The sequence below is a fragment of the Mauremys mutica genome, chromosome 22 (genome assembly GCF_020497125.1).
Source record: "Mauremys mutica isolate MM-2020 ecotype Southern chromosome 22, ASM2049712v1, whole genome shotgun sequence".
NCBI classification, from domain to species: domain Eukaryota; kingdom Metazoa; phylum Chordata; order Testudines; family Geoemydidae; genus Mauremys; species Mauremys mutica.
The window spans coordinates 4,105,804-4,126,377 of record NC_059093.1 but is presented as its reverse complement, the minus strand read 5'-3'; the positions used below and the strand labels follow the sequence as shown (position 1 = coordinate 4,126,377).

The following is a 20,574-nucleotide window of genomic DNA, read 5'->3' as shown; positions in this document are numbered from 1 at the left end:
GATCGTGACTAGAGATGGGTGAGAAATGCTTTCCTGTCACGGCCAAACATAACGACATTTCAGAAATTTCCTGTTCTGCATTGTGAGGGACCAGAGACTTTTCAAGTTTTTCTCAAATAACTAGTAGGAGTGAAAGACCCAGCCCAGACTAGCAAGTAGCCTGAGCTACTTTGCAAGTAGCCTGGAAAAAACAGGTTCTGCTCTGCCTTATTTAGAGCAATGACGAGAACTTCTCCCACCCTCTTACTGATTGCCCTAAGTAGCAGGCTATTAGCTATTCTTAGGGGGCGAATCTCTGCTGTGTTGTGCTCTGCATTGTCTACACCAATGCTGCATTACAGCTGGAGATATTGTAACTGAAACATTATTATGGACCAGGATTTATCTTTTATCAAAGGAGATTTTCTTAGTTACCTTTCACCCCTGGTGGTAGAACGGGATGGGTCAGTGGTTCTTGTTAACAGACCCTGTCAACACAGCTGCATTGAGTGTAACATTGTCCTCCAGAGAAATGATCAACAACTCCAGTTTGTGCAGTGACAGCACTGGACCGTGCCCACGAGTCAGGTGGGCCTTCCAAAGTCAATGGGGGAGTAGGAGGGGAAGCATAAAAATGGGGCTGCTCAGAGTCCAAGAAGCAACACTGGAGGAGATGGAACAGTACCGGGCCATGGCAGCATGACAGGGTAAAGGGGAGAGAAATGGTGAGCACATGTGCAGGGTTCTTCAGGGCAAAGGCTGCAGGCATCAGAGAGAGCATGGGAGATGGAGCTCACTGCACAAATCAGGGCAGTGTAAATTGTCCCATCTCACCCAGTGCCTAGATTACAGGCTCTCTAGAGGTGTGATCAACTCCTCATCCCATGCAATCCTCCATCCAGCCCTAGTCCCAGAATTGCACGGATGAGTCGGTGATATTAAAGAAGCCAGCATGGGCCATCAAGCCAGGAGTTGCCCGTCACGTAGTTTCCATGGTGCCACTCACAGCAGGTGTTTGTCCCGGGCTGTTCATGCTCCAGGGCTTGTGGCCACCTGGAAGGTACTTAAAGTTCCAGCTGTAAAGAAAAATGCCAAATACTGCGAAACTCACAATTAATATGATAAGATGATGCAACACTGCTGCTTTATGTCTTCCCTCACCTTGGACCCAGGGTACTTCTATGTGCAATGTTGGATGGAAGGTGAGCCATAGTCACGCCCTGTTTCTTGGCAGTCCACCATCTGTGAACAGCTACTGGGCACTGCCATCAAGGGCTGCCTATCCATGACCAGCAGCAGGGCATGTAAGGTGACTCTTCCTACTTCACTGTGCCAGACCTTGAAGTTCTCATTTGAATGGGGCTCAAGCAAGCCTAAGTGACAACCTCAGTTTTTAGCCTGTTACATCACAGGTATTCAGACTGTTGTATCTGTTGATCATTGTCATAATAGACCTTTCACATGCTGATCTCAAAGCATTTTCCAGACATCCCTGTGTGAGGGAAATGCTGCATACAGGGTCCTTCGTTGCATTTTACCTCTCATGGGAAATGACCTTCTTGAAACCCTTAAGAAATGAAGTGGAGAAATCCTTAAGCTTGCTAAACTCAGCCTCTATCCATCCAACTTTATTGTCCATCCCCTGCTGCTGTATGTCCCGAGAAGTTGAGATTGTTTATTCCAAATCAGACAATATTAAAGGGGAGACCCTGATTGATATCTGCACCAGCCCCACCATATACCAGCAAAACCTTCCAGGAGATCATTGCCACAGACTTAGATGGACCAGTACCCCCAGGAGATGCAGAAATGGCTGCAGAATGAGCTGGGAGCATTTGACTGAGCTCTGGACCAGACCAGATCCAACCAGACCAGATCATCGGAGCTCAGGACCAGATCATCCTCCTATGGCTAGTGTAGACATAGCCTCAGACTAGGGTGACATATGTCCCATTTTGACTGGGACAGTCCCTTTTTTAAGCCCTGTCTCAACCGTCCCCATTTTTTTTTGGCATTTGTCCCATTTGTTCTTGCCAACTGATCATCAGCTGGGAACAGCAAATGGGACAAATGCCCAGTTTGGCCAAAAAAAGTGGGGTGCAACCCCTTGTGGGACATGGAGGAACGTACGGGTGGAAGTGGGAGAGCGGCAACGCCAACCCTGAGAGGAAGGGAGGGAAGGCTCAGAAGAGCAGCTGGGGCTGGGTCAGCCCAATGCAGGGGGGTGGCAAGGGGCTTCAGGCTGGCCCCATACAGGGGAGCCTTGGGCCAGCCCCACCCGGTGTCCCATTTTCCCTTTGGGAAAATATGGTCACCCTACCTCAGACACTTTCTTCCCCGTATATTCTTTTCTGCTGCTGCTTCTTTCGATTCTGCAGACTGAGAAAATCTTGCAGAACCTGTGGGTTCTTTCAGCCTGAAAAATGTCTTAGTCTGAAGTGAAAGTGAAATTTGCAAGTACAAGGAGGAGTTGAAGTATCAACAGTAAGAGCTATCAGTCTCCACTGGGAACACACACAGAGCAGAGGCTGTTTGTGCAAGATGGAATCTCCAGCTAGTTTCACAGGGGGAGACGCTTACCAGAAAGATTTTGACCCTGCAGTGTATTTGAAGACCTACTATTCCTTCGGTTCCAGTCATTGCCCAGGGAATGAATATCTGGAATTAAACCTGAGAAGCCTGTTTAAGATATTCACCTCAGGTCAGTACAGTGTTCTGCGGGCACAGTGCTCTAGGGCTGAGACGTTCTCAGCTTTTCCCTTGCCCTGTGATCTCATGCTCGTTTAATAATGCTGTCTGTGACGGGAGACAACAAGGCTCTGTAAGGGCAGTAAGGCTTTTGGGACAGGAGTCTTGTCTTCATACTCATGGCATGTCTGGGGCATGCACATAATAAATAATTTTGGAAGCGTTTCTAATTGTAATTAGCAGCTGTAGAGCCCATGATGGTTCAGCATGATGTGGGGTTTTGTACGTTACACACACTAATCTCTGGAGCTACATACACTAAGCTACTGAAAGTGTTTCAGAGTATTTCAGCCCCTTTGTTTTCTAAGTGTTGCAGGTAGTTTTAGCTACTTGATTTTCCCCTTTAAAATCCATACGTCAGTGTCAATCTCAATTCTGGAGAGGTCAAGGGCTGGAATAATGGGAGGTGCTGTGGGTCAGGATTGAGGGCTATTGGCAGAGCTGTGGCTGGAGGAGACCTAAACTAGAGAAAGGTAGGGACTGTGAGTCAGGATTGAAGACCCTCTGCAGTTGCAGAGCTGTGTATAGTGAAGCTCGGGATTAGAATAACAAGTGTATTGTGATATAGGATTGAGCTGCATTAGCAGAGCTGTGTGCGTAGAGCCCAGGAGGGGAAGAGCGAGTGGAAGCTGCGGCTCAAGAATGAGATGCAGTGGCAGAATTGAGGGTGAGGCCGAAGGCTGGAATGGCAGAGTCAGGATGGGGTACCCCCAGTCATCAACCCCAGACTTTCATGAGAATTAAAATCACTGACTCGGATGGACTGGAAATTGCAACTAGTAAAAGGAGCAGGTGACCTGGTTCCCTACATCCTACTGTGATCAATGTTGCAATCTGGAATGGTCCTCACTGTTGCACAAGCAGTTAAGCCCTTTAATATCACAGGAATTAATTTATGAAGAGGCAGGATTTTTTTTAATCTGATTTCTTTCCTGCTATATGTTATGAAATGTAACAGCTGGATTCTAAACCTGGAAATGGACTAGGGGTTACTGATGCTACTACAAACCCTGGACAACTTCTCCAAGCATCTTATAGCTGTGAGCCCAACCATATGCTAAGCAGTTTATAACTAGGCTATTCTGGGTTACCCTTCCCACTGCTTGTTCCCTACTCTGGTTTTCTAGTTGTTTGTTCTCATAGCAAAATTTTTATAGCATGTTCAGGATCATGGTCTCAGAACAGCTATGGTAATGAGCATCTATAGAATGATTATTGCGATAGTAGAGAGATCGGGACCCTGTTTGTGCTCAGCGCTGTACAAGCACATAAGAAATCCTTACCCCAGAGAGCTCTGAGACTGAAGTCCTTATTCTTGGTTCCTTATTCATGGTTCCGAGACCCTTATTCAAAGGCCAAAATGATTAAAAAATATATTGATCAATGCGATTGAACTGATCAAAATGTAAAAGATAATGATCGGATTATTCGATTACTAACGAAGTAAGGAGCTGGGTTTTGATGAGCTGAACATGACAAAATTAGGCTTGGGTCACCCCAAGTGACACATCCCTGTCACTGTTAGACTATTCTGAAGGAACTGAGGCACGCCGCTGGCTGACCTGAAGTTTTGTTACTGCGCAATACTCTGCCTCATGTCACACTGCCAATCCACTTATTTGGTCATTCAATTAATAAATAATTAAGTTATCAGTCATTTAAATTTTTAGCACATTCAATCACATACATTTGATGAAATTTCTAAAAATAATTAGTCTTACATTGATATATTTTTAAATAATTGTGGAGGTTAAATACACAACTGGGAACAATGGATAGGAAGCTAGTACCACAAACAAGGAATTGGGAATAAGGAGCCAACTTCAGCCTCGGCAGAGAGTTTATAATCTAAATAGACAAGATGTACAAAGGCAGGATTGTTATTCCCACTTAACACATGAAGGACTGAGGCTCATGGAGATTAAGTGACGCACCAAAGTCACACAGCGAGTCTGTGGCAGATTTCATTAGTCCTAGGCAAAGGCCCTAACCAGGACACACCTCGTTAGGTGATGAGGCTGTTGCTGGAGGAGTGTTCCATCCTACATACCATTCACATGAGGCCTCAAAGAAGCAATTAAAAAAAACCAAACACCTCCCCCCAACCCAACCCCAATCAGCAGTGAGTACAACTTCTCTGATGTATGGGTCATGCAATGCGCCAATGTAACTGCGTTCCCTGACGTTCCAAACCAGGTGGGGTGAAAGGCGACACCCTGATTGACATCGGCAGTGGCCCCACCATTTATCAGCTCCTCTCCGCCTGCGAGAACTTTAAAGAGATCATCGCTTCGGACTATACAGACCGGAACCGCCAGGAACTGGAGAAATGGCTGAAGAATGAGCCAGGAGCGTTCGACTGGACTCCAGTGGTGAAATACGTGTGTGAGCTAGAAGGAGACAGGTAAGGGAAGGAGACCTGGCTACTGATGATCCAGGGATGTCTTGTCACTGAAATGAACCCCTGCAGGAGAGGGGACCTCTTACTAGAGTATGATGTAAAAACACAATGACAAACTGACTAGGACACCCAACAGGCTGACATGTGACAGATGCAGGGAGGCTCGAGAATTGGGAATCTACTGGAAGCACTTGCTCATGGATCCAGCTGCCATGTCTGAAAGCTGCCAGCTGAACCCTATAGGTCATGTGTCACCATTACTATTAGTTATAATTATTATGATATTATCTTAATTACCATAGTACCCACAAGCCATAGCCACATATTGCTAGAACTAGTGGTGCTGGGGGTGCTGCAGAATCTCCGGGCTTCCATCACATACAGGGTTTACAGTTTAGTTTAATGGCTGTCAGCACCCACACTATACAAATTGTTCCAGCAGCCCCTGCGCTGTAGTAATACAAATAATAAATAATAATACATTACCTGAAGTGAAGCAGCATATACGTGTTTCACATAAATATTTCCAAGTACATCAGCCCTTATCTTTTCAGAGGGCAGTGAATAGTTTTAGCTACTTGATTTTAATTGAAATCTACATCAGTGCAGTCTCAGTTCAGGAGAGGGGCCAGGCTGGAAGAGCAAGCAGTAGGTTAGGACTGAGGGGCATCAGCAGAGCCATGGATCTGTGTGTAGGGGGAGCAGGATTGGCATAGCAAGGGTCAGGGAATGCAGGTCTGGATAGAGGTGCATTGGCAAAGCTGGAGGGGTGGGGAGAGCCCTGGACTGGAACAGCAGGGGGCCTGTTCAGGCAGAGCTGTTGAAGGATGCAGCCCAGGACTGGAATGATGCGGGGTTGGGGGAAGAAGGGCTGCAGATTAGAGGCATGAGACTCTATTTATCTGGGAACTCGTACAGCCCCCATAGCCATAGTGTCTGAGAGACTCTCTATTTTTATTCATGCATTGGCTCTTAACACCCTTGTGACATTACCCCCATTATCCAGAGAGGGAACTGAGACACAGAGCGACTGTGACTTATTCAAAGCCACACAGAAGGATCTGTGGCAGAGCACAGATCTGATTGCAGGTCTACAGGGTTCTGGGTTAGCACACTAAACACTGGAGCCTCCTCCTTCCCTCCATAGATCAGACGCGCAGAAGGTATTGATGCAAAGAGAAAATGCTGAGCTGTCCAAAGCTCCGCATGCTCCTGGAGCAGTAGGAATGGAGAGTCACACCAATATCCTTTCTTGCTACTGCTGCATTGCTCTGCAGTTTGCCAATTGTGAAATGCCTAACACCCAGGGAAAGTTTCCTCCTAACTCCAGCTAGTCAGGGGTTCATTTATGCCCTGAAGCAGGAGGGTTTATAGCCCTTCAGGTCTTGGTTATCCCTACTGTAATGTAACTGGCTATTATCCGTGTATATATCAGATCCTTTTGTCTAATTCTTGGCTTCAGCGGTGTCTTGTGACAATGAGCTCCACTGATTAGTTGTGTGCTGTGTGAAAAAAGTGTCTCCTCTTATTAGTTTTAAATGTGCTGCCTTTTGAGTCCATTGAACATCCCCTTGCTGAGATCTGATGGACAGACTGAAAATCATGCAATAGTACACAATATAACATGTCTTGCAGGGAAAAGTGGGCTGAGAAGGAAGATAAGTTGAGACAGAAAGTCAAGCAGGTTCTGAAATGCGATGTGTCCAAATCCAACATCTTGGCCCCTGTGTCTCTGCCCCAGGCTGACTGCCTGCTCTCCACATTGTGCTTGGAAAATGCGTGCAAAGACCTGAACAGTTATCATGCAGCACTGAAGAACATCAGTTCTCTGTTAAAGCCAGGAGGCCATTTGGTGATGCTGATATTCCTGAAAGAAACCTACTACATGGTAGGCCAGCGCAGGTTCTCCAGCCTCTACCTGGAGCAGGAGTCGGTGGAGGAAGCGGTGAGAGAGGCCGGGTATGACATACAGTGTGTTGAGGTGACCCCAAAACGTTTCGAAAGCACATTTGCCGATATTGAGGCTGTGATGAGTCTGGTTGCGTGCAAGCGGCCTGCTTAGTCCTGCTGAAAATGAGCAGGAAAGATCCTCGGTGCAAGGGAAAGGGCAGGGCTCGCCTTAGGGAAAAAGCACCGGGGGCAAACTAGTATTTTTGCTGTGTGAGGGGCAGGGAGTTGTAGGGGGCAGGGAGCACAGGGGAGCTGGGGTGGGGGCTTCTCAAAGCCAAACCCGCATGTAATTTTGCATTGGCATCTGCATTAATCAAAGAATATAGAATTGAGAGATGGGACGTGAGCCAAGGACCCCTTGACAACAAGCGGCAGATGGCCCCGGAGTACATAGGTGTAGAGGGATCTCCTGGGTTCGTCAAAAGGGGTCATGTAAGGTCTCTAATGAAAGCCTGTGTCACACTGATCATCATAATCATTGCAAGATGTATGTATGGAAAACATGTGAATAGTTATGGATATATACTAAAACTTATGTTCCCTCGGACTGTGAGTTAAGGCAGGCCACCAGGTGATCCACATTCCTCTGTCAGGCAAGACAGAGATGCGTATGTCACTCTGGCTCATCATGTGCAAACTGAGCATTGTGTGGTTCCCAAAGGACACCCATTTACAGTCTGAGCAAAATTTTAATTAATTGATTGCAGGGGCTTCAGGAAAAAATAAGCCAGCAGGGGTTATTATCTTGTTTAGGCATAAGGCAATGAACTTTTGAAACTATATCTGGGGTCCAGATGAACCTCCAGCTATTTTTTAGTCTGTGAGGACTGCCAGCAGGATTGATTTGATGAGAAGTGATCTCAGCTAAACTGGTTGAAAATGCTGAGAAAGGGATGGGGGGTAAGCTATCTTGTATGAAATATTTGAATGCCTTGTTAGGTAAGTGTCGGCTCTAGAAAGCACGTTATGATTTTGTTTTGTATGTAACCACTGCTTTGCAATATCCTCACTTGCTGTCCTTGTATCTCTGTTTTGATAATAAACTTATTCCTGTTTTCACTCTATGTATATATTGAAGTGTGCTGAGCTGAGTGGTGATCCTCAGTTGAATCTTGCAAGCTGGTACGTGCTTTTCCTTTAGGGAGTAGCAGGTCTGAGTGTTCTGTGACCGTTCAGTGGAACATGGGCTGGGCGTGCCAGAGGCTATTCTGAGAACTCAGGGGGAAGGTATGTGCCTACTGATAATCTGTACCAAGAAAGCGAGGCCTACGAGGGGCAGGAAGGCAGTGCTTGTGCTGCCGGAGGCTAGTGGTTTCACGTTGCGGGCACAGACAAGACTTCCTCACACTGAGGGCAGGCAGTGGTAAGGATCCCTGAAGGAAGTGTCACAATACAAGCAGCAACTATCCCGTTCTTCCAGCCCCCTTGCCAATCCCAGGCTGCTCTCTAGAGTACAGTTTCCCAAGATGTGTCCTGTCCAGGTTTAAATGTCTCAAGTGATGGAGTTCACAGCTAGAGCCAGGCAAAAAAAATTGGCCAAAATTGTTTTGGGTGAAAAACACAGATTTGGTGATATCAAAAATGTCACAAATTTGTGTTGGTTTCACTGAACTATTTTGACCGAAAAAAACAAAGTATCTGCTGTTTTGACTTATTCCAACCCTGGAATACTTTCAGAATGAAAAGTTTTAATGACTTTTCATTTCAAAATGTCCTTCAATTTACTTTAAAAATACAGAAATATAAAAACAAAACTCAAAATCTAGAGAAAACACAGTTTCCGGTTGAACTAAATATTCCATTTGACCCAAAATGAATTTTCTTTTACTTTTTGATTCACCAAAAATTCAGCAAAATATTTTTTTTCAGATCAACCCAAACAAGTGTTTTTAAAAAATATTTCAGCATGGCCAGAGAACCCCAAAATTCATTATTTGGAACTGGGATTCCAACAGAAAGTAGGCAGCCAATGCCAACCTTTTGAGCCAAGCCTTGAACGGAACCGGTTGGCTATTTCCATTGGTGGCAACAGGTGAACTTAGACAAGCTACCTAGCAAGGGGGTGGCTGAGCAGTAGTGCTCTGCAATGCCATGAGGGAGAGACTTCGATTTGGTTTGAGCGGATGTGGAAAGCGTTTCAGGGCATAGCAAAGAGCACTGGTCTGGGGATGTCCAAGGTGAGGATCAACAGAAAGCAGATCATCTGGGTTCAAAATCACTGCCTAATCCAGGCTTCAAGCTTCATCTGACCTTTATTAATTCATCCTGAACAAATACTTCTATAACACAGAGGGGGAGGCAGGTGACTCCCTGCAGCCTCTCATTGTCTTTACAGGGCTCTCATCCCAGGACAGTGTTGGCCCCACCTTGCTTAGTTTATGAAACCTAAGGAGGTCACAGTCTATCACAGCTCAGCTACACTCAGTGCTGAAAGAGTGTGTGTGTGTGTGCGCGCGCGCCTCAAGGGAGTCACAAACCCAACCAAAAACTGAAACCAACCTGGGGAGACGCTTTAAGCACTGCTGCTTGCAGATGATAGAATTGCCAACCCCACGCATTCTTTTCATGCCGCTTTAAGCCCTGGCTGCAAGTCAGAGCAGTTGTTGACACCAGAGATGCGAATAGCTTGAGAAAAGCTCTCCTTGTCTATCCAATCAAAAGCAGATTGTTCTTTCCAAGTTACAATTGCTAACTTGTGGGGGGAAAAAACACCCCACCCTCTTGCGTGACACTCTCAAAGTGGTGTCACACAGTTTGGTGGAATCTGGAGAGAAATGACGGCTTTGTTTAGAATTAGTTGGACCAGGTCCACTGGGCTGGCTATGGCTGTGCCCACACACGGCTCCCATTAACTGGGCTGGGAGTGCATGATTAGCCTGAAGGGAAACTGCTGTATTCAAAACAACCTATGCCTCACTTTCTCCATCTGTGCAGGACTGTAGCCAGTAGGTTCAGGGATTGGGCAAAGGAGCATTAATGCTGGGGAGATGAGCCAGAGAGGCAGCCCTCGGGTATTTACTGGAGTTCTCTATCTATCTATGGAAAAGGTACAACGTTACGTGAGCAGCACTCAGACCTTTCCCCATACATAGATCCTCTCCTTCCTGCCTAAGAATTTAGAAAACAGTCCTGGAAACACTCTGTGCTAGGGCTCGCAGCCATGAGGCCTTTGGCTTTGCACATTTGCTTGCTGGTAACTGTACTGAGATCCATCAAAGGATTTCACAGAGGGCACCACCAGACAGCAGCAGCTTTTGGTTACTCTTGACCTGAGGCAGACAGAATCATACTAGGGAAATATTCCGCAGTCCACTACTGATCCCCAGAGCCAGCCAGTTGCCCACAAGGGGGCTTTTTCATTAGGTTAAACAGGCTTGTAAGGCAAGGAGCAGCCCCAAACGGTCCCAAGGGTCTGTGAAAATATTACACTCATATCTCCAGCCTATGTAAATACCCTTTCAAAAGCTTGCATGGGGGAGGCCCCTCCCAGACACACACCAGCACCCAAATTCTCTTCCAAATTACTGTAATTCGCAATGGTCTGAAAAGAAAGGACTGGGAATGGGGAGATTCTTATGTGCAATATTTTCAACGGAGTCAGGCCATTCCCACCACACAGACTAGAGCCCCTATTTTCTAATTACCGTAACTCATGCTTCATGAAAGAAAGACAAATACACACGCTTCCTGGAGCATAGGAAAGAGTGATTGCAACAGAGATACAGTCTCCCCATCTGAATGTTTACCAAGCAGCAGGGGCTCCATTAGAGCACAGGGATTTTCCGCCCTCTGAAAGAAAAATGTTGTGGAGTGAAAGGTTTTGAGAAGCCCTGAAAAGAAAATGGATCTGAGGCTGAAGACTTGACCCCAGTAGATTTTTGCATTGATGGCAGGAGCAGGGAGAGCTTTACTGGACCCTGAGGGATCCCAGGTTCTGTACTTCAGCTCTGTAAATCCTAGAGCATGAGAGCACCACTAAGAAGGGGTCTCTTGGTTAGACAAGTCACCTTGCATATTGATTAAAAATAAGGATTTTTGTATGGAAAAAGCCAACCATCCTCTAACTGACTCTGAACTATGGAAGCTACAAACATGTGGCAAATGCTCGTTTCTGGCTCTTTTGAATGTGCAGATACCATAGGCATAGGCATAGCCACACTTTGTAACGGCAGCTGGAGAATCAGCTGCAATATTCCATTGCGTGCAGTCACTTTAATCTGACCGTTTTTTGCCCTGGGCGTCTCTCTTTGGCAGCCATGCAAGAAGAGCTGGAGTAAAAGATAGCTGCATCAAGTTGATGTTGCAAAAAAAAAAAGTGTTTATTTCATTTTTATCTTTCTGAAAGGATGTGTGGCTTCCACCCCTAACCCTCCCATAGTGTGGGATTAGAATGTGAGATACTGATCTGATTATGCTGGGAGTTGTGTGTGAAGGACTGGCCTTGGGCTTGTTCTCATTGGCCAGCTAATTGTAAATAGGATACAGGTGTGTAGGATAATTACCCTTTGGGTTACAGCTGCAGCTGTGTTGATTTGATTAATCAATTAGTAATTGATTGACTACCATATTGTATATAAGAGCATGCTGGGAAATGAATAAAGGGAGATGTATACACACACACGCTGTCTCTCTCTGCTTGGGCTCTGTTCCTGCTCCTGTGATGCAACAAATGGTGACCCCGATGTGATGTAACAAATGGTGGAGAAGCTGCGGGCCATGGTATCGCTGGCCTGAAAAACAAAACAAACAAAAAAAAAACCCGGCGTCCGAGATCCCCTGCCGCAGGAGGGGGAGAGAGGCGGAGGAGCCGCGCTCCGGAAAACTTCCCGGCGCTGTGAAGACGCAGCGGGCAGGGGGCTAAGACAGAAAGGGGGGCTCGGGTCCCACCTGGCCCCTGTTCCTGAGCCAGCGCTGATGCCTTGCGGTATCGTCCCTGCCAGGCGCTTGTCACAGGCGCTGGAGCGGCGTTCCCGGAGCAGCGGAGTCTAACAGGGCTCTGGTGTCACCTGCAACAAAAACAAAACGCCTTTGCAAGGGCTTTTCCGAAAAGCTCCAGTGAGAAATGCCGCGCTCAGCCTGGGTGCGCTCAGTGAATCTTCAACTAGTGTCTGCGCGGCTCCCTTTTGGCAAGTTTGGAGCGTGGCAGAGAGAGGAGAGATCAGGAACGGGAGCTACGTGCGTTTGTTACTTACAGGCAATTTGAAAGGCCTGGAAAAAAAAAATCCGTGTGTGTGGAGGAGAAGAGGCAGAAGTCAGCCAGCCAACAGCCTGTGTATGTGTGAGAGTTTATAAGGGAGCAATATTTTTCTGACGTGTGAATCTACACTTGGAAACAAAAGTGAAGCATGTTGCATGGGGCAGATTTTACCTTGTGTTTGTAACATGACTTTGAGGTCTAAGAAATAACCCGTTGGTATAAAAAAAAAAAAAAAAAAAAAAAAAAAAGGGGCGCACCTGAGCTCAGTGTTGAGCGGCAAGCTGCAGGGCGTCTGAAAAGGGAGGCGCACCTGAGCTCAGAGGTGAGCAGTTAATATGGGAACCGCTGCATCAACAGAGGAGAAGACGGTGACACGCATCACGGAGCGGCGGGGAGAAAAGTTCCCCTCTGATGCGTTATCCCGCCTGTTGTGGTGGAGACGAAGAAGGGGACTTTCCGTTAAAACTGTTTGGGAGCGGCTGGGCTGTGAGCTTTGGAAATCGGTGACTCAGGGCGATGAGGAGGCTTTCTCCCTGAGTCCAGTATGGCTCACCGCGCAGAGAAGACTGGAGGAGTTTGAGGCCAAGAATGATACGATCCAATATTTGCAGAATGAGAAGATTGTCTTAGAGGTAGCTCTGCAGGCAGCAAAAGCAAGCAAAGAAGAACTTGATGAAGGAGTAAACTTCTTAGGTGAAAGTACTGAGGCAGCATCAGAAATCTTGGCACAATTGAGCCAGGTGGAAAATCTGCAACAGGAAAATGCCAGCCTGAAGAAACAGACCCAAAAAGTAAAGGAGCAGTTCCTACAGCAAAAGGTAATGGTGGAAGCTTATCGAAGAGATGCAAGTTCACAGGACCAGCTGATTAGTGAATTGAAATCTACAAAGAAGCGGCTGGATTTGGAAGTGAAAGAATTAAAACGGGAGCTACTGGAACTTCAAGGTGAAAAGCAGTCCATTGATGTTGAACGCTCAAGACTTCAGAAGGAAGTATCCCAGGTTCACCAGCAGATGGTGGAGTTAGAAAGCCACCTCCAGTCAGTGCAAAAAGAACGGGCACAAATCGCTGATGGGGGAAATAACCAGGCTTCCCATGAAAGGATTCAAGCTTTGGAGATAGAGCTGCAGGCTGTTAGCCACAGTAAGATGATGTTGGAGACAGAGCTGCAAGAAGTAATTTCACTCACCAGCCAGGAGCTTCAGGAATCTAGAGGTTTCAGGAGGAAGATAAAACGTTTAGAAGAAATAAACAAGAAGTTGGCCCTCGAACTGGAACATGAACGGGGGAAGCTCACTGGTCTTGGTCAGTCTAACACTGCTTTGCGAGAGCACAGCAACATCCCCGAAACAGTACTAGCAAAGAGAGAGGCAGACCTGGTGCAGCTGAATTTCCGGGTTCAAGCAGTCCTAAAGCGTAAAGAGGAGGAGGATCAGCAAATGAGGCAACTTATTCAAGCCTCACAGACTGCCTTAGAAAGAGAAAAGTCAAAAGTTAATAACCTTAAAAAGCAGGTTGCGGCAGCCAAAGTAGGTGCAGCGCATGACCGTCGTCATTATAAAGCTGCTGTTCTTGAGCTGAGTGAAATTAAGAAAGAGCTACAAGTCAAAGAACTGCTTGTCCAAGCCCTTCAGGCTGAAGCAGACAAACTACAAGCTATTATTGAACGTGCTCATGCCTCTCTGAAGGCGCTCCTCTTAAGACAGAAAGGGGGGATTTGCAGTGAGCGGGCAGACGCCTTGGATAAGACGCCTGCCGCTCGGTTGCTGAAAGCTCTTCACGTGCTTAATTGGTTACATCTTGGTAAAAACAGCCAGGTGCCCCCCGCGATTAAACATGTCAGCGGGATGACTGGGGAAGAGCAGGGTGCGGCCCCCCGACCCTCGTTCAAATGGTTTGATTATCAGCAGCAAATATGGAAAGGACCAGTTGACTTGCTAACGTGGGGCAGGGGTTATGCGTGTGTTGCCACTGATGCAGGTCCCAGGTGCATACCGGCGAAGTGGGTTTGGCCTTGGCTGCATCTTTCGGAGAGCCTTACGAGACGCGCCCAGGCGCCGCGGAACCAGAGCCCCCGGAGGAGAACTGTTTGTTAGCTCTGTCAGGACTTTTCCTGTTTGATCCTCCGTGAATGAGTTACTTGTTTGAAATGATTTTTGCTGTGCCTGAAAGAAATTTTGTGTTTATTATTTAGAGTTAAAATTTATGTCTTGTGTTGTTGTTATGTTTCGTGTTGTCTGTTTTCTGGCCAGAATTGTTGTTGTGTTGTTATGTGGTTTGATGTGTCTAGGACCTCCCCCCACCCTCAGTGTCAGTTTGATCGCCTGACATCTGAGGGATCAGTGAGGGGGGAAGCCTGCAGAATTTACATCATTTTGTCTGTTGTGTCTTGTTTTTGTTTGTTCGATGTTTTGGGGTTATATGTTAAGGATCGTATCTACAAAACAGAGTAACTTTTGAAAACAGGTATAAAGTTTTAATTTTGGTTTGTGATAGATTGTGGTGTTATGTTGTTATAAGTTGGAAATGTCTTGTGAATGTTTTTTATCCTCTTTTCCTTTCCCTCCTTTTTATTTTTGATTAGAGGGGGGAGATGTGGGATTAGAATGTGAGATACTGAGCTGATTATGCTGGGAGTTGTGTGTGAAGGACTGGCCTTGGGCTTGTTCTCATTGGCCAGCTAATTGTAAATAGGATACAGGTGTGTAGGATAATTACCCTATGGGTTACAGCTGCAGCTGTGTTGATTTGATTAATCAATTAGTAATTGATTGACTACCATATTGTATATAAGAGCATGCTGGGAAATGAATAAAGGGAGATGTATACACACACACGCTGTCTCTCTCTGCTTGGGCTCTGTTCCTGCTCCTGTGATGCAACACCATAGCTGTTGCCTTTCTTAGGTGGAGCCCTGCCTCTGTCTCCTGCCTGACTCGGGTATTTCCAGGCTAAACAGTTCCCGGACTTCATTGCGTTATTTCCAGCAAATGACAGTCTAACTAAGCAGGCCTGTTTTGCTTCTGCCGCCAAGATTGATAACCGTGTAACTTCCCGCAGTTATAAATTACCACACAGCTCTTTCTAAACAAGCACCTTTATTCTTACGGTAAAAGTATTACACAGCAAACATTAAAAACACTAAAAGAACCTACATGCACGGTAATAAGCTTGCCAGAGATCACCTCCTCCCTTCTCGCCACAAGGGCTCTAGTTGATATCAGTCCTTCCAACCCTGCCCTAAAGAGAGGGACCCTCCGTGAGCCAGAGGCCTTGTCCCTTTGCTGGATCAGAATGAAGGCCGCTCTGAATCAGTTTAAACTCAGGCTATTTATTCAAGAATCCTTTCTTTGTCTGTTGGGTCCTTGGAAAATCCAGTTGGAAGAAATGTGAATAGGTAATCAGCCAGACAATGGATTTGCCAGGGCAAAGCTTCAAAAGGGCTGATAAGTGGAGGAAATATATAAGCATACCCCCTCCTCCTAGAGAAGTTGCACACAATCTCACAATAGCACATAAGCAATTGCATTTTTAATACAATGCTCTCCAAAATGTATTAAGCTTAACGTTTGTCCAGGAAATTGCCACCTGTCACACGACAGTCCTGGCCCTCTCCAACTGTGCTGATGGCACCTCAGTCCAGTCCAATAGCACCTCCTGACACTCCAACTCCTGGATGAACTGTGTGATGGTGGTTGGGATATAAATAAGCAGTGATTAGGATGAGACCTACCAGACTCAGCCACCTGTGAACTATGAACCCAATTCATCTCCCATTGAAGCCAGCGGCAAGACTCCTATCAGACTCTAAATCCAAAATCTAATGAAACTAAGTCCCTGATTCAGTAAAGTGCTTAAACATGTGCTCAAGTCCCATTGAAGTTAATGGAGCTTAAACACATTCCTGAATCAGGGTCTAAGAGTGGATTTGAATTCATCTCTCCAGAGGTATCAGGCTAGTGCATTCAACCCTAATACCACCTACCTCCCCATTCTGTACCTTTACAAAGGAAGAAGCATAGTAAAAGGGCATCTGTCCAATGGCAGAGCAGGAAACAAATACAGGAGCCGTTGCTTACCATTCATGTCAGCATTGTTGTAAAAACTGGGCCTATAAATTTACCCGAGTTGTGAGCTCATCTGTGGGAAAGTGAATAAAAATTTAAGAAATATTCCAATAACCTGTAACAATGAATGTTAATCAGAAAAGGTACAAAAGGGAAACAGAAAGACTGAATTAGTCTAAACAAAAAAGGCCTCCTGATAGAACTCAAGGATTGTGTTAACATCATGTCTGGTAAGCAAGGGGTGTAAGGCCAGAAATCAATGAACCCGATCTGGTGTGTTGGAAAATAGGCCTAATTGATGGACAAAAAGATGAGAGGACGGGCTATTCCACCCATTAGTTCCTTTTGGGGTCTTTAAAAACAGACTTTTGAGGGAAAATCAGGGATGGAGAGATGTGAATGCTAGCTGACTGGAAGATGAGAAAAGGGGAAGGTGTGAGCGTCACCATCATGGCTGCCAACTCCATGGTCTTCTGGGATTTAGTGTGACTCCACTGTGCCTTTTTTGTCCCAATCCCAAGAGATGTCCTGACCAGACCAGGCCAAAGAGAGGGACCTCAGATGACCTCACCATGCCCACCAGATCTGGCTAACCCCTGAGCACTCCCTGGGACGCGAAACTAGTGCCTCACATAGACACATACTCTTATGTGCCCTTTCCTTTCCCGCACCTTAGTTCTTTTCTTTCCTATCCCTCTCCTTTTCCCTTCTGTCTAACAATAGTATGGCTTAGTTTTTTGAAGGTGACGCTGGCTTCTATCACTTGGCGCTTCTTCCCACTACCACGACAACAATTATAATGATGAGGAAAATTACTCCTACGACAATCCCGATGATATTCAGTATGCGGGCAGTGCGGGAAGCTTGGGACGCTCGCTCCATGTCACCTGTCCCAGCTGCATTCTCTACCTGGAAGGGAAGCACAGCCCACCCCACCCATAAAAACAGTTATTTAAATTCCAGGCTTATAAAACCCCACCCCAAAGGGCTCCCGTCCAACACACCGTGTGATGTCATTATACACAAGGACATAGGAATTACAAAGAAACAATCAAAAAGCAGCTTCATGTCTTCCTCTCACCTACCACATGTCATTTGATTAACTGTCACATGACCAACATAGCTTAAAGCGCATAAGAACAGCCATACTAGGTCCATCTAGCCCAGTATCCTGTCTTCTGACAGTGCCAGGTGCTTCAGTGGGAATGAACAGAACAGGTAATTATCAAGTGATCCATCCCCTGTCGTCCACTCCCAGCTTCTGGCAGTCAGAGGTTTAGGGACACCCAGAGCATGGGGTTGCATCCCTGACCATCTTGGCTGCTAGCCATTGATGGACCTGTCCTGCATGAATTTATCTAGTTCTTTTTTTAACCCAGTTGTACTTTTGGTGATTTACAACATCCCCTGGCAAGTAGTTTCACAGGTTAACTGTGTGTTGTGTGAAGAAGTACTTCCTCATATTTGTTTTAAACTTGCTGCCTATTAATTTCATTGGGTGACCTCTGGTTCTTGTGTTATGTGTTAAGGGGTTAGTACCACTTCCCTATTCACTTTCTCCACAACCTTCATGATTTTGTAGACCTCTATTATGTCCCCCCTTAGTCATCTTTTTTCTAAGCTTAACAGTCCCAGTCTTTTTAATCTCTCCTCAGATGGAAGCTGTTCCAGACCCCTAATTCTAATATATATATTTTGAGATGAGACAACCAGAACTGCACACAGTATTCAAGGTGTGGGTGTATCACGAATGTATATATTGGCATTATGATATTTTCTGTCTTATCTATCCCTATCCTAGTGGCTCCTAACATCCCCGTGTATTTACTACATTGATCAACAAGTCTCTTAGGGTAATGACAGCTTCAATACGCCACTTGGTTATTGCTCAGAAGAAAATACACATCAGCTGGGTATCTCAATAAAATGGAAAAAAAAACGACCTTTCACAGACAAAGGTTTCAAGTAGAGGAATTTTCCTACTTAGCACATCAGCTCACTGACGGATTTGCCCATAAAATTCCGTATCTTTGAGAGCTGGGAAAAAACCAGTGCAAATGATTTGTATAGATGCAAAAATGCAATTCCTAATGACTCCTCATGAAAGAAGCTGTGCTGTCAGGGACTGATGTCCTCTGTTTACACCCAGAATTGTCCCAGCACATATTCATAACTGTGGATCTATCTACATGGTTAGTTGTGTGATGTGAATACACAGAAAGAGGATTAAGAATGCATTGGTCACAAGGACATTCATGGCAGAATTTGATCACCCCAGGGCAAAGGTCCTCAGCTACTGTCCCAAGGAGGCGAAAATCCCCATCCTTAAGCTAGTGGTCAGAACACTGGACACAGAAGTCAGCGCTGCGTCTCTCCACTCACAAGGCACACAAACAGCCCACACTCCAGTGCTCACACGCATATCCTTCATTTACACCCAACACCACCAGCAAAGCAACAGTTCAAGAGAAACGTCCCTTTCCAGTCGATTCAACTTTGGAAGCAACAATTCCCACAACTTGCTTAAAGTAGCCCCAGAAAATTGCTAAAGGAAAACTGCACTGTTCCCTATAACTTCTGGGAATAAAATCCAAAAGTTTAAACACCTTTGCATTGAAAATTAGGGTTAGCTTCTCCAACTCTCTCTGTAACAGACATTTTAAGACCATCTTTGTAAATCAAAGTTTGGAAATGTATCAACGAAAAAATAAATACACTTAAATAAATACCAAACTTACTCTGAGAGAAAAGATGAGAGCAGCTATTCCAAGCGGGAGGCAGCAACACAACAAGTTAAAGATCGACAGGGCAAGGTAAGTAGGGACATTTCTTTGAGTTGTCTCCATCTTCAGAAGCTTCCTGTTTAAATTCTCTATTGCTGAAGCTAGGAAGGCTTTGAAGAATAGTAACACTGCTTCCTCTGTTAAATCTTGCAGTAGGGGAGGGAGGAGTAACCAAGGGAAACATACTGTTGAGCAAAGCATGCACTTGCGTGAGTTTACAGACTCCTTTCCCCATCCCACCCCATCAACTACGGGTTGAGTTTGTAACCAAGCTACACACCTGTTTCAAATTAAATTTCTGTGATGAATCTAGTAGGATTTTCAGACTAGAATCCTGTATGGGGGTGGGGGGTGCGACTGCACTGCTAATCAACTCTGGATAGTGTAAAACAGAACGCTGTTCTTGAGGAGTGGGCAATTCAGCTTCCAGCTGTCTTAGGTTATAAAAAGTAGAGCTGCTCAGAAAAACTTCTCCATCAGAGACAGCAGTGCCATCAAAACGGAACTGCTTCTCAAAATGCCCATTTCACAGCCATTTCATTGTGGAGAAAACCTCGGGAAGGGAGGGGGAAGTTGTCCCATTTCAACATTTGTAGAACAAAATATTTTTAGCTTCCATTTCCATATTTTTTGTTGTTTTGTATTATAAGATAGATTGTAATATACATTGAAAAAGCCAAGAATTTTCTTTTGTGGAGAATTTCAAAGTTGGAATGAAAGCCAAATGTCAACACCATTGTCAACACCACAAAACCCCTTTGCAAAATGGAATTTCCGTCCTCCTCACAGACCTAACAGCAAGTTATCTACAGGGGCTTTTTCTATAGGTTTTTTTTTCTGGTTTACACCACCCATCATGACCTGTGGCTTGAGCATTTCTTTTTCTTTTGGGGGCAGGCACTTTGCAACCAGCGGGGAAGTACTGGTTTCAAGCAGCCACGAGTTATTGTTTATATTACAGTAGCATCTATAGGCTCCAACTGAGATCAGGGTCCACGGTGCTCCATGCTGCACAGACACACGCTGAGAGGCAGCCCCTTCTCCAAAGAGCTTCCTGTTGAGATGAGTTCCTGTCTGCATCCTGTAGAACTTGCCCATACCGGTATTGCCCTGGCCTCTTCTTTTGTCATTCAGTGTTGAACGCATTCTAAACCAATATGCATTTCCTCACCTTTTGGGGGCGAAGCCAGACTTTAAGGCACCTGCTCCCCTACATGGTGTAAACTTTGCTTGTGCCAATCAGAAACGAACACAAACAGGTTTTGGGCCCCGTCCCCTATGACACTTCTATGATGTCATAGTGGGTACTTTATGGCCTGCCTGCCATGTGCAGGCAGGGAGAGGAGAAAGAAAACGAATCCTGTGTATACCCGTGTATTCTGTGTATACCCGTGTATCCTGTGTATACCCGTGTGTCCTGTGTATACCTGTAACCGAGCCTGATCACCT

General features: G+C 45.7%; 1 protein-coding gene and 1 long non-coding RNA gene across 3 annotated transcripts; one reads left to right on the top strand and one right to left on the bottom strand.

Moving 5' to 3' along the window:
• Positions 1-2,414: 2,414 nt before the first annotated feature.
• LOC123354643 (nicotinamide N-methyltransferase-like) lies at positions 2,415-8,142 on the top strand. The gene is made up of 3 exons (XM_044996753.1): positions 2,415-2,680; positions 4,924-5,131; positions 6,764-8,142. The coding sequence occupies exons 1-3, from the start codon at positions 2,521-2,523 to the stop codon at positions 7,188-7,190; spliced, it is 795 nt and encodes a 264-aa protein (XP_044852688.1). The 5' UTR covers positions 2,415-2,520; the 3' UTR covers positions 7,191-8,142.
• A 7,243-nt stretch (positions 8,143-15,385) lies between these two features.
• LOC123354682 lies at positions 15,386-20,311 on the bottom strand. Of its 2 annotated transcripts, none has more exons than XR_006574813.1 (3): positions 20,297-20,311; positions 19,081-19,310; positions 15,386-17,251 (listed from the first exon to the last, which is right to left on the bottom strand). It is a non-coding gene; the product is annotated as an uncharacterized LOC123354682 (long non-coding RNA). The 2 variants fall into 2 exon arrangements; XR_006574812.1 differs by lacking the exon at positions 20,297-20,311 and adding an exon at positions 19,406-19,420.
• Between the last annotated feature and the right edge of the window lie 263 nt (positions 20,312-20,574).